This window comes from Nannobrachium achirus (assembly GCF_963921795.1).
Source record: "Nannobrachium achirus genome assembly, chromosome: 24".
NCBI lineage: Eukaryota > Metazoa > Chordata > Actinopteri > Myctophiformes > Myctophidae > Nannobrachium > Nannobrachium achirus.
In genome coordinates this window covers 35255470-35270269 of record NC_137831.1, presented here as the reverse complement: position 1 = coordinate 35270269, position 14800 = coordinate 35255470, and the positions used below count along the sequence as shown (strand labels likewise).

The 14800-nt window shown below is 41.5% G+C and overlaps 2 protein-coding genes across 4 annotated transcripts in view; both read right to left on the bottom strand.

The window, feature by feature from the left end:
- LOC308309304 (C-type lectin domain family 10 member A-like) overlaps nt 1–14800 on the bottom strand; it is a 281075-nt gene that overhangs the window by 214549 nt on the left and 51726 nt on the right. The window lies entirely within an intron of this gene.
- The window catches only part of LOC308280252 (NACHT, LRR and PYD domains-containing protein 3-like), a gene marked incomplete at both ends in the record, with an annotated part of 34028 nt that continues 32217 nt past the window's right edge, over nt 12990–14800 (bottom strand). Inside the window, one exon of the mRNA XM_080720513.1 lies at nt 12990–13549. Coding sequence (XP_080576639.1) covers nt 12990–13549 — 560 coding nt within the window. The remainder of the gene's footprint in view (nt 13550–14800) is intronic.

Genomic DNA, 14800 nt, shown 5'->3' with positions numbered 1-14800 from the left:
GAGACATGCAGATGTCTGCAGAACTGGAGCTGCTGACAACATTTACCTGACTCTAGTCTAGTGGGACCTCATGAAGCAAGTAGAATTTGTCCTTAATCCTACAAATAAGTTCCACTTTTCCAAAACACAACAGTGTTCTGCTGTCACAACCAGTGTCACATAAACATAAAGTAGCTACTGTATACATCACCTAAAATAAGGTTCATCTTTAGTCTAGTAACCAGTGGATACCTACAGTATACAATACCTACACTAAGGTTAATACTTAGTTTATGCTCTTCAGGTTGCTGCTCTATGATTAACAAGCTGTTCTTGTGATTTAGTTGAACATCAAATCTAAAGCTTTGTTGTGCTGGAAATGTTGAATGAATTGAGTTCTAAACAGACAACGATGCTATTGGGTTGGTTGGGTTGTTTTATGTGCATGAAAATGTGTCGGGAGGATTGTGTTCTGATAGACTCTCATGTGGAGTTAGGCGGTCTGAGCCGTGCATCACTAACGTATGTAATGTTGTGTTAGAAAGAGTAGAGAGGGTAGATCTGTACCTGTGATCTCCACACTGCACACATCCAGCAAGGTAGAATGTACCTGGGTCTTCATTTACACTACCAGCCTATAGGAGGGAGACAGAGACAGAGAGAGATTCAGACTCAGTATAAGATACTATCAGAACTTACTTTATGCAAGTAGAGACTCCACAAAGTAAACTTTGCACCTGGCGGCCAGTTGTGCGTCGGCACCAACATGGCTTGCAGCGGCCCTGGTGTTGATATGTGAAATGAATCAAGATCAACTGCATGGTCTCTTTGTTAACTAAAATGTACAGATCATTTACAAAACAAGCTGCCAGAGATGAGCATGGAGTGTGTGTACTTCTCCTCCCTGCCTGTGAGCTCTCCTGCCGGACAAAGCTGCTGGCTTTGAGCCAGCTCTCACTGCAAGACAACAATGTGTTGCATGGCCACACATTGATGGCTTGTAGATCAGTGTTTAACACCAGATGACTCATATAGATCTGTTCTCCATTCAACACAGAAGACTCTCCTCTTTGGGCTCCCTTAATATGTTAATACTTAATAATAGACTCCACTACATCCAGTAATCATCCATAGTTTAGGTACATATTTCTGTGTTGTTGACATCCATTGCTATTAGTTTGTCTGGTTGTGTTGTGACAAATTTTGCCAGTGCCAACTGCATAATGATGATGTACCTACTGTGGTGTTAGAGAGCCACCTTGGGATCAATTTGAGCAACAACATTTCTTCTTTGTATGGTCCTTCACATCTTAGTTTTTCTGTTGATTTGTTTCATAGGAAACCACACCTGCTGTATAGTAATTTACTATGTTTTGTGAATGATTGTGAATTGAGTGGTAGCGGTTGTGTTCCAATAAAAGGACTGTGAGGACGCAGTCACACTAAAGTAGAATTGTATCTATGAGGGCAGATTCTAAAACTGGACATACTAAATTACATTTTATTCAAAAGACTAATGACTAAAACTAAAACAGCCTGGATCCAGACTAACATCTAGCACCAGTCATAAATCATGTTTTGAATGAAGGTACATTCTGCTGTCAAGCTCACACTTTCTTAACAGGGTCCCTGGGAGGAACAATAACTGGTATTGAACAGTAAAAATGCTCTCCCATTGACATCACTGGCTCTGCTAAATGTTTACAACTACCTGTATGAACTCTCCAGAAGACAGACAGACTGAGCTGCAGACACACAGAGAGACATGGTTGGTTGGTCTGCTTGTTTCACACGTCTAGGAGATGAATTTCCAGCCAATCATACGTCACTACAACAGTTGCATACGTCAAGTTGCTATGACAACCAAAACACTATCATAACAAACAGAACATTGATTTAAGAGAGTAGTTCTCCCCCAAAATTACATTTCTTGTTATCGATTATTCACACTATGGACTGAATCTGAGTTCCCAGATTTTTCGCCACTAAAGGAGACTTAGATTCGTGTATATTTTGTAGTTTTGTGTCGCATTCCTAAGCCAATGATTTGTAATCATAAATACCCTAATGAATCTGGTAGGAGATGCAAAGGACACACTTTAATAACCATGAGGATAATCATTATGGGCTTAAGAATGCAACACAAACTAAAAAGTCTCCATGGGGTGAGCAATCGATAGGAAAAAAAGTCATTTTGAGGGTGAAAAAGGTTTAAATAAGAAAGTATTCTACGACACCAGAGGCACCGCCACAGATCACGTTCAACCCAGAGTCAAATCAAAGAAAGGGTCAAACTCATTCTTCTGCTATACCACAAAAATGTGGAATGCCTTACCAAAGGTCTTAAAGGAGTGTGGATCACTAGCATCCTTTAAAATCGCCCTGAAAAACCACTTACAGGCAGCAGCCGTCCGAAACTGGGAATAAATACAAACCTAGCCCAGCCCAGCCCTACCCTCCCCTGCCCCTTCTTTGTATATACTTTCTGTTTGCCTTACTGTTTCTTGTTCTTTCTTATTTTTTTCTGACTATATCTACTGCATAGTACTGTGTTCTATTCGTCTGTCATTCAGTGTTATATGAGATACTTTATTGGTTTCCTGTGGAAATAAGCTTAGTCTTTTCTAGGATCGCCTTTTAGTAGACCTTATACCAGTGAACTGTACCGTCATGAAACTGTACCTTTTCCTATGCAAACTTCTAATAAAGTCTTATCAATCAATCAATCAAACCCTGTGTTGACCCTATACTGAGACATGGACCAGAAGTAGAGAAACACGGTCCAGGTGACTCATCTCTCTCTGCTCTACCTTCACTACCTCAGGGTGTTTTCTGCATGTCATCTCATTACTTTAGTTCTTTATGTTAGACAGCAACATGTAGAGACATGCAACAGGAGTCTCTCTGATGGTCAATGCATCATCCAGTCAGCCACCGCTGCAGCTCTGTATATAGACTATCTTCATGTTAAAAGGACCCCAATGTAAACAAGCCATAGTGCTTTCTTGGGGTTAAATCCTATTAGTAGACCATGTATCTGAACTGTACCGTCTTGTGCTTTTCCTATACAAACTGCTAATAAAGTGTTCAATCAATCAATGTGTACGTACAGTAAGTCTGACCACAAGGAGAACAAACGCCATTAAAAGGGAATGCTAAATGATTATGATTTATTATGACTGAGTGTTTCTGAATTATAATTTGATTTGTAGATTGTATGGTGACTTCATCATAGACACACTGAGAGCATGTAAATGGACTATTTTCACTGTGCAACAAGCTTCCATAGAAGAAATGCTGGCTTCTATAATGAAAATCGACTGGGAACTTTAATGCCACGTGACCCACTTTGGGGGTGTTGACCTGTGGGTTGACCAGCAGTGAGGTAGCATTCACCGCTGCAGTTCATTGGAGTGACCTGTAAAAACGGGAGTGTGGAAGACACGCTGCCACTCAAAGTGACTACTGGCCAATCACAGCACATCTTTTCTGTGACTTGTCAGAATCTAGGGTGCGCTCAAATAAACCAACGGCCAGAGGGCAGTGCACTCAGTTCCTATATCCGAACGCACCCTGGGTTGTGAAAAGACCCGCCCCCGTCCTGCCTCTGACTGGCCTACCTAGATCACGCTGGGATTACCTAACTTCCGTTTCTGTGACACATGTGGAAGGTTGCCCACCGCCAAAATGGAGCCCACGATACAGACACCCCAGAGCCGAAGGAGGCGTCTACCTTTCTATGTCTATGGGTAGCAGTACCTGTATGCTGTGGGGCAGGGTGGTGTACTGGGCTCTACAGCAGTGGTTCTCAACCTTTTCAGGCCGTGACCCCCAAAATAATCATATTTAAACTGGGGACCCCCACCCTGACAAGTACTAAGAGTTGAGGAATTACATTTTGTATAACACAGTTCTATTGTGAAAATAGCAGATCTACATGCTCACAACGCCTCGCAGCGGTCGTGAGCATGTAGATCTGCTATTTTCAAAAATAATATTTGACAATTTGGCCAATGTTTAATTTGTCATTTTAGAGCTATTGAAAAGTCCTTAAATTGTCACTTTAGAAATGTGCAGATACCCTCTATACACTTAAGCTTTATGTTGGTTTGTTTACCGTTGAGTGAGAAAACAATGTTGCACATTAAGTTAATCATCTGTGGACCCCCTCAAATAATTTGGGGACCCCCCTGGGGGTCACGACCCACAGGTTGAGAACCACTGCTCTACAGTACCTGTATGCTGTGGGTACAGGGTGGTGTACTGGGCTCTACAGTACCTGTATGCTGTGGGTACAGGGTGGTGTACTGGGCTCTACAGTACCTGTATGCTGTGGGTACAGGGTGGTGTACTGGGCTCTGCACTGCTGCATCAGACCAGCAGCCTCCTCCTGGGCTCGGGGCTGCTCTGCCCAGGAGAACGGCAGCTGGGAGGTGAACAGGACCCTGGTCTTCAGGCTCCATGCGGCCGGGTACTTCTCACAGACAGGGGGCGCTATGGGGGCTGGTACATTAGTTACTGAACAGACACAGATGAGACAAGTTGATAATGTTGTGGCAGGGTTCATCGTCATGCTTAACCTGACTCTGGTGGAGTTGTGCTGGACATTTTTGTAAAAAAATCTATTTGAGCCCTGAATGAACATAACAGGTCTGGCAACTCTAAAGAATTTCAAATGGAACCAAATTTTGAACCACTTGGTTCCATTTGTACAATCTCAGATAACAGGGTCCTTGCAAATAAAACATTTGAGAATCACTAGTACTAGTTGGACTCCTAATGTGCCATAATCAGTACATATTCTGAAGAAAACCTGGAGATGGTATTTGGGTCTTATGATCAAAATAACAACATTATAATGTTGTGTAAAACAAACCAAGGACAAGACCAAGTCTTGCCACGGACACATTTTGTCCATGTACGGACATGTTGATGACCTGTGTGTTGTGGACATAAATAATGTGAATAATGTGACATTAAAGTTTGGATGCAGAGAAACCCACCTGCAGCAGTGGAGCCTTCATCTCTTCTTCATCTTCATCAAACAGGGAGTCATCCTCACAGAAGGACAGAGGCTTCTAAAGTGGGAGGTAGAAATGTTTAAGTTGTTGATGCTTCTTTAAAATGAAACGTCCACATTTGATTGATTAAAATTAGCAGTTTGCATAGGAAAAGCACAGTACAGTTCAGATACAAGGTCTACTAATAAAAAGCACTATGGCTTGTTTACATTGGGGTCCTTTTGTACTCAATTCATAGACCTTCTATACAACACTGACATTAAACCTGCATCTCTCTCTCTCTCTCTCTCTCTCTCTCTCTCTCTCTCTCTCTCTCTCTCTCTCTCTCTCTCACCTCATGATCACGTTTGTAGCCTATTTATTTCAGGATTTCTTCACTTATGTTTTTACACATTATTACTAATGCTTGCAGAAGGGTTTCGGAGTGGCGACATGTCGGAATGGAGAGAGCCTCCCCTTGCAGAACGTGGACATTACTTGTTAGACAGTCTGGCTGTCAACACCATTTCACTACTACACATTAATAGTGATAATTAAAACCTTTTGAATCTTATAACCTTCTGATGTTTGTAGACTAGCCTACTTGTGTTCAAGTTACTGTGGTGTAACAGCCTAATCTATATAGGCTACCTGTAATGATGTGTAGCCCAGTGGTTCTCATGGGGTCCTTGAGGTGGCTCCAGTCCAGGTGGTCCAGGTTGTCCACGGGGAGAAGGGCTGCCCGCAGCCCGGGGACGAGGCTCTCTGTGCGGGGCTGCTGAAGGCTTCACTCCGGCCTCTTTTCCTCCTCTTCCGCATGATGTCCTGTGGTCGCTTGAAGCTGGAAGAGAATACTTGTCCTGTTGGGACACTATGACTGCGGACAGCTGGTGACACCATGAGCTCCAAACAGCAACAACAACACGGTGGCTTTTCTTAATAGTTGATGTGACGCTGATTTGCACTTAGTTGGAGAAATAAATGTATTTAAGCCACTAGGTGGCAGTATGCAGTAAGCTAAAGGGACACAGTTGTATGTGTGCCATATACTGTTCTTTTACTGAACCTCAACACCATAGTAGGCCTACTAAGTAGGCCTTACTGCAGAGACTAATGCAGAAAAGCATAACAAACAATTCCCTTTCACTTCACATTTGACTAATGGCTTTATAACTATAAGGACATCTCTGTTTTACATGTTTTTATTCACCTTATGGATTAAATCATTACTTTTGTAGGATACATTCTCCTTTTGTTTCTGTTATTGCTAACGTCTTCATGTATTATGTTTAGGCTACTTTCCCCGTATACATAAATGCAATAAAACGTTTTCTTTTAGATAGGCCTACACACATTGTATGAGAGCTTCTTCTACAGGACAACCTGCAGTGTTCATTTTATCCATTTATAAATATGAGAGTTTGCAAATGTATCATTCATCTCTGGCTCAGGTTGTGAGCGCCACAAACACTAAAACAGGGGTCTTCAACAGGGGGTCCAGGACCCCCTATAGGGTCCTCAGAGTTACAAGAGGGGGGCCGCCAAATCTCTGTGTGATAGGATCCTTGTTTTAATATACTTTCTTTTCTTTTACATTAAACACCTGAACCCTAGCATCGCTATTCTGAGGAGAACTAGCAAAAAAATAGAAGATCTACAAGCTCACAGTGGCTCATTGTGATGGAAAAAATAGCAGACTAAGTACAGAGTGAAAGGTCAAGTTAAAGTGAAAGGTTTAAGTTCTGCAATAAGGCCTACAGGATTTGACATGAATCCAGCATTATAGTTCTGTCAAACAAATATGAAATCTATGAAAAGTGGGGGTCCCTTCTCCCTCGTGTAGTTCCCATTTTCTGGAGGGACTGAAAGGTTTGGTGTTGAGAAATTGAATGGTGTTATTATTTATTATAAGGAGTTATACTTCAAAACAAACTCATGGTCACATTCCTGGGCCTCACTTTCGAGTGAGCACCACCGATACTCTCTCTACATCTGTACTTCGACGGAAGCGTTGCCACAAACCCGACATACTATATGAGCCCAACAGGCTCTGTATGTCTGGTAAACGGCCTTGAAGGGTGATGTCTCCCGCATGCCGGGGAACGCTGCCGGTTTCCTGTTTCCTCATGCAGTTCAGCCCAATGAACAGGAAACTGTCTTCAACCAATCACAATGTTGCATTTGCAACTGAAACGACTGAACAGAGCTTTTCAGGAAGTGAGCTATAGTGCATTTGAGGCCACGTTCTCCCTCAGTACTGTTTAGTTTAGTGAATGTAGGCCTAATATTATTATCTCATAGTCTCTCTCTCTCTCTCTCTCTCTCTCTCTCTCTCTCTCTCTCTCTCTCTCTCTCTCTCTCTCTCTCTCTCTCTCTCTCTCTCTCTCGTTATTGTTAGGGACCAAATGGACTCTTCTGAGAGTGTACAAATGGAACCAAATGTTGGTTGAATTTAAAAAGTTTGAGTAGCCCTCATAGAGATGAATCAATAGATCCCATCTGCTGCTTTAACCTTCTGATAGCAGCTTCCTCCTCTGCAACTCGGTATAATAACCTAAATACAACTATGTATCGTTTTCTAGTTATTGTAACAGTTTTACAGCCCCAGCCTAGGGGAACCGAGGCTCCACAAAGAACCACCAGCAAGCAGGAAGTCAGCATGAAATTATATAAATATGTTTTAGTGGTTTTGCTGTTAGAAAATAATAACCAAATAGTAAAGCTATAACCTAACAAACCAAAAATTATATTATAGGCCTAACCAAAAGACAACACTTAACCTACCATAACTCCTTACCATCAAAACAGGTGAAGAGGAGAAGCAAATAATATATCACTCACCCCTACTACCAAACACAAAGTCATTCAAAAATCACACCCAGTGTGAAGTGAGCAATGCATTTTATGAGTTTGTTTCATGAAGTGTCCCAACGAAGCTTGGCCAATGCCAAGCTCTGCGGGACATACGGACAGACATACATACACACAAAGCCAGATGTAGGAGCGGTTAGCGCTGTTCAAAGTCATTCAAAAATCACAACCAGTGTGAGCGATGCCTTTTATGAGTTTGTTTCATTAAGTGTCCCAGCAAAGCTTGGCCAATGCCAAGCTCTGCGGGACAGACATACGGACAGACAGACATACATATAACACACAAAGCCAGATGTAGAAGCGGTTTGCGCTGCTCAAAAACAAAGCATGCCATGTTTGCTGGCAGTCTGTCTGAAAGCAGAGAGAGAATCCTGCAGGAGCTCCTCTACCATCACCTCCTGGTCACCTCCTCAATCACTCCCTCAGCTCACACACCTGCCACACATCACACACTTACATAGTCAGTCTACCTATTAAATGTTAAAACGGCTTGCCATTAACCAGGAGCACCTTTACACAGGGACACAGAGGAGGTGACACATATTTTGGCTATTCAAAAACAGTAGAGTCAAGTAGTAGAAATCAGTATAATCTGCCTCAGCTGAGCTCTTAATGTGTTAATTAATGTCTTAATGTGTTGTCAGGCTTCAATGGTCACCTTTTTTTGCCACCCACTAGTTGTTATGAAATGGCGCCTCTGGCCTCACCTGTGTGTCACCTCCTCTGTGTCCCTGTGTAAAGGCTCTTACAGTATGTGTCACTTCCTATATGAGCCAAAGGCATAACATTATGACTGACAGTCTAGAAATATATTCTTTTGCATTAGGATGTAGGCCTAATGATCAAGCAATAACCCACTTATCTGCCAGACTCTCTCCCCAGTCAAAGTTATCAGTTTGACACACACACACACACACACACACACACACACACACACACACACACACACACACACACACACACACACACACACACACACACACTGATAGTGAAGAAAGGTTACTTGGAAAGACACTTCTCTGACAAAACCTCAAAGCGTGAGTGTCTGTCACAAGACTTCTGCCGAGAAACAGAATAAAGGAAGTGAAAGTAGGTTATGCTGTGTACCGCACGGGAAGCTGGTTCATGTGTACAAATGCCCAATGCTTGCAAGGTACAGCTTGTAAGCATTGGGCATTTGTGGAGCAGCACAGCTACACTTGTGGGTAGCGTAGCGCCCCCCAAAATGTGCCAAAATGGCCTGCAATACTGTTCTGCTGGCATTCACTCTCGTTTTGTTTTGGGGTTCCCTGACTCAGTGTTTTTTCCTTTCTTTATAATTAATTGTGGGAGAGTGTAGTCATTCAATGCACCAATCAACAAAGGTATATATCGATACAGAACAATACAGAACACTATCAAGGCCATTTTTACACGCTTTTTTTTTTTTTTGTGTGTGTGTGTGTGTGTGGGGGGGGGGGGGGCTACCCACACGTTTGGCTGTGTTGCTCATTCCATGAATGTCCTATACATAAAAGCTGTACCTCGTTGTAAAGGTGACTAATCAACGATAAACATGATATAAAACACAATACCAATTATTAAAGGGGAGATATAATGGACCCAAGTTAAGTTTCCTAACTTTGCGTGTAGTTTACATTCTTCCTCCAAAATGGCCAGCAATGTTACAGAGCTACTTATGAAGCCAGACTAGACAATATGTCCATTTAGTTGTCCATATCGTTCCTGTCAGAGGCCTCTATCTCCTTGTTTTAACTTATTGTGTAAATCAACAGCCCAACTTGATTGCACTACACTGTACTACAGCATCACATACAGTAAGAGCATCAACATAGCAGATCCACAAAGGCTGGACAAAGGCTAAGCGAAGGCTAAGCGGTTTCCACCAGTCAGAGACAAAATACAGTACATGTAACACACTGTGTCATTAACATATCTTTCTCTTTCAAATGTGTAACTATTAACATATTTACCACTACCATACATATTGGACAAAATAACAGGATTTTGCTCATGCAGTAGAACAACAATTGATGTATTAATAAAAAAAAGTCTGTCCACAAACTGTCTGTGCTCTGGTTTGTGATGACATTCCTGAAATAATGAAGGTAACATACTGAGTACCAGCTGAGAGGTTTAACAAAATGTGCTAATATGTACAATGACATGGCTACAATGACATGGCACCTTTTGTGTGTATTAATTTCTATAACCAGACATCTGCATTTGAACACAGGATCTCTCAGATTTGAGAGGGTAGAGCTTCCATTGAGACACAATCATTTTTAACCACCTATGAATGTGCCAACAGTTTTCATGCCAGTCTGAACATAAATGTGTCTGTGTGAAAATTGTCCTGGAAAAGAAAATCTCTCTATTGCCCTTGAGATTCAAGGAATAATACGTCCAAAAACCAATACCAATAAATAAGTGAAGAACATCAGATATAGAATCAGATCATCATTATTTTATTATTAAAAGTACAAAGTTTAAAAAAGTAACAGACCATAAGAATATCACATAATAAATGTACATTAAACGAGTAGTTCACCCCCAAAATGAGTTTTTCTCTATTAAATTAGTCACACCATGGAGACTTGAGTTCAATAATATTTTTTTGTATTTGTCACATTCCTAAAACAAAAAATGTATTATAGTAATTTTACCCCCATTGATTCTGGATAGGGACCGAAATGCATGGGTCTGGATCTGGACCCAAATACAAGGCCCTGGATGAGAATCAATGGGGGGTACATTTACTTAACCCAAGTGTATTTGGGTCCCCATCCAGGGCCTTATTTGGGTCCCCATCCAGGGCCTTATTTGGGTCCCCATCCAGTAGTGATGCGCGGGCCGACCCGTTGACCGCGGGGCCTGCTGACCCGCCCGCACAGGCGTTCAAGACTTCAGGCTCAATTGGCGGCGGGGCGGGCGGGTTATCGCCACTCTCATGTGCAAAAAATAAATAAGAATAATCACCTGCTCTTATTTGCCTTTTATTCTTAATAAGAGTAGGCCTATAAGAATAAGAATACAACGATTTGAATAGATAAGAGCAAGTTTTAAAATGCGCCAGAGAGGCTTGGAACGAGGTGTCTCCTCCGCTCCTGGTTGCGAGGACCGTCCCAATTGGGCCACGAACCACATTTGCCAACATTTTTGCTCACATAGCGGCCTGTCAGACACACAACGTGAGCAGAGAAGAATGCAATTCAGCGTGTGTCGCTGATCAGGATTTCACTTAAATGTCTCTGTCATGCACACAAGTCTGTTTATAAATATTTTGTGTTAGTTAAGTTATATCACCAGCCAGTCAACGGATACGATTTGAAACGCAACTTTCACAAGTGAGACGGATTTTTGACTGAATTAACAACGCTCACCTCGAGTCGCCCCTTCCCTCGTCTCGAGGTGATTAATCAATAACCAACAGGATTTAATATTGTCTGTCTTTTGCTGTCTGTTTGAAGTGCGAGGCGCTGTATAAATATGATTGACATAAACCTGAAACGCCATTCTTACCCCGACGATGCCCCCGATTTAGAGAGAATTGTCTTTTTGCTGTTAAAAGAACCCCATTTTGAACACCACGTTTGTTTATTTAGCCTATGACAATATTGTGCTACTGTAGACCTTTCTGTAAAACGACTTTGAGTACTTAGAAGAGCCATATATAAAGAGTGGAGATGATATATCATCTTTTTTTTAAAATGCGGGTTGCGGGGCGGGCAGATTCGTTGTATATTGTCCTGCGGTGAAGGCGGGCGGGTTACGTTCAGTGCGGGCTGTGGGCCGTGCAGGTTATGAAAAAAACCTGAACCGCGCATCACTACCATCCAGGCCCATGCATTTGGGTCCCCATCCAGAATCAATGGGGGTACATTTACTATAATCAATTATTTTATCTTAGGAATGCGACGAATAGGCCTACAAAAGATATTATTGAACTCAAGTCTCCATGGTGTGACTAATCAATAGAAAAAGGTCATTTTGGGGGTGAACTACTCCTTTAACACAATGCATCACTGGTTGGTTATTACAGTATGCAAATATAAACTAACCCTAACCCAGAACATGGGTCAGTCTTCACACTCTGAAGCCCAAATGAACCATATTTACAAAGTCTAAATATTAACAGGTTCACAAATGCTCAACATTTTGGCCAAAAACAAATCAGTGGAGTGCAAAGATTTAAGAGTCACATGTTGTAACGTTTTAACAGCGGGCAACAGCCAGCTACTCTGGGCGATAACAATCTCCTAGTGGCCGTATACCATACGTCCTCCATTAGGTAAACAAAGCTACAGATGAAGATGATTTTTTTTTTTCTTTTTTTTGTTCCTCCATCCACTTTTCGACCATCACATCATCACCTGCTATCGACAGTAGCTGCCGGGTTCCATTGACAAATAACACACTTCCGGAAAATATGTCTGGCTGTTGCATGCTGTTAAAATGCACCGTAACTATAGCCTCACTAGAGAGCAGTGAAAACCTGACATGGAATCAACATAATGACTTGGGGTTGTGTCAGTGGAGAGGAGACTCAATACAACTGAAGTGAGATTATATATAAAAAATAAAAAACATCACATCCTGGTGTCTTTGTGAGTCAAATGAACAGCTGTTGAAAACAATAATCACTTCCTGGCTTTATTTACATTTCACTATATATACACTATATATACACTATATATGTTTTTTTTTTGTTTGTTTGTTTTCTTTCCGTAAATTAACGTCCAGCTTCATCATACAAGAGCAAAAGTAGTGAAAATAGCAGATCTAAAAGCTCATATACAAAAAGGATGGTTTTGGACATACCATGTTTCCACATCATGCACTATTGAGTGTGTGTGTGTGTGTGTGTGTGTGTGTGTGTGTGTGTGTGTGTGTGTGTGTGTGTGTGTGTGTGTGTGTGTGTGTTTACTGTATATTGTGTATATTGTATGTGTTTTTGTGTTTACTTGTGTGTTTATGTGTGTGCGTGATCGTGTGTGTGTGTTTGTAGATATGTTTATGGGGCGTGCACATGTTCATGTGTGTGTACGTGTGCACATGTGTTAGTTTTATGAGGTGTGTACATAGTGTAGCATCACATCAGTGTGTGTTCCTACAGGACACAGGATGTTACTGAACCTCCTACATCTGACACAGAGACACTGAACCATAAGTGATCCTAGGACCTGCTGTAACCTTCCAGCACCCAAACCCAGAATAGAGTGGTTCAGTGAATGTTGACTGTAAGGTGTACATATGTGCCAGGTTGTCAGATGACACTCTGTAGAAGGACAGAGTGCCAGCGGGACAGTCGACATACACTGCTACTCTGTGGGAGCCAGAGGGACCGACACGGAGGACAGTCTGCTTCTTATTGTAACAGACAACATACACGTCGTTAACATCATCACATACCAGACACCAGGACATGTCATTGTGTCCTAACCCAGAGCCATCACCCTCTCCTCTCCTGTTGATTCCTTTGTATGTCACTGCTATCCCAACCTCTCCACTCCACTCTACCTCCCAGTAACAGCGTCCAGTCAGACTCTCTCTACACAGAACATGTGGCCTGGAGTCAAATCTGTCTGGATGGTCAGGAAACGGCTGCTCCTCCTCCACAAGTGTCACCTTCCTGTTGTCCTCACCCAGAGAGAGGTTTCTGTGTGCTGTGTTTGGATCCAGTGTGAGTTCACACACATCTGATGAGGAAAACATGACACAATGCAGCATCAGTTTACAATCAAATATAACTTCATCATAATATAGAAATATAATGAATAATGATGAAATATGAGTATCTAGATGTAGTCTATATTGTTACTGTCTGGAAGAAACCTTGAATCTCTCTGTGTGTGTGTGTGTGTGTGTGTGTGTGTGTGTGTGTGTGTGTGTGTGTGTGTGTGTGTGTGTGTGTGTGTGTGTGTTTGTCTTTTATTATGTGTGTTACTAAATGTGTGTGTGTGTGTGTGTGTGTGTGTGTGTGTGTGTGTGTGTGTGTGTGTGTGTGTGTGTGTGTGTGTGTGTGTGTGTGTGTGTGTACTATACTTGTCAGGACCAAATGTATAGTAGAATATGATTAATAGACATTGAACAACCATTTGTTATTGTTTTATGATTAAACACAAACTTTTAGAGAAACATTTATAATTATAAATGTATAATTTATTTTATAAAGATTCAGGTTGGTGTTATACACCGATTAATATTTATCTTAAATCTGGTCTTGTGCACCTAAAGAAACATCTCCGTATTTCAAAATAACTTCATCATAATATAGAAATATAATGTATAATTATGAAATATTAGTATCTGATGTAGTCTATATTGTTACTGTGTTACATGTTGTTGTCAGGCAGAAACCTTGAATCTCCATATTTAATCTTTTTTGCTTTCCTTTTTATTAACACCCTACCTCATTAAACAAGTGATGCACAAAAGTAGTGGAAATAGCCGATCTACAAACTCACAAGTCATCACATCGCGATGTGTTGTGAGCTTGTAGATCAACTACGACACCACTGTCACCTACCCACGACCCCATTTTGGGTTGGGACCCATAGTTTGAGAACCGCTGGTCTACAGTATGTTTTGCACCCTCTACTGTATGTGTTTTCCTCTGTTTATTGTTTTTAGTATTTGTTTACTGAGTGCACAGCAGTAGTTCTCAAACCTTTTCATGTCAAAGACCCTCGAGAAGCAAAAGATTTGGGTTAAAAATCTTCCCTTTAATTCTTAAAAAATTTGCACATAATGTCAAGATTCTTCCAAAAATAGCCGAACTACAAGCTCATAGCACGGCACAAAGTGACGCGCTTTGAGCTTGTAGATCTGCTATTTTGGGCCAAACGTATAAAATATGGTTAAAGTGGTTAAAATCATTGTGATGCCATGTTAACTAATTTAGCTGGGGATCCCCGGGTCTCACTTTTAGAACGAATCGTGTACAGAAC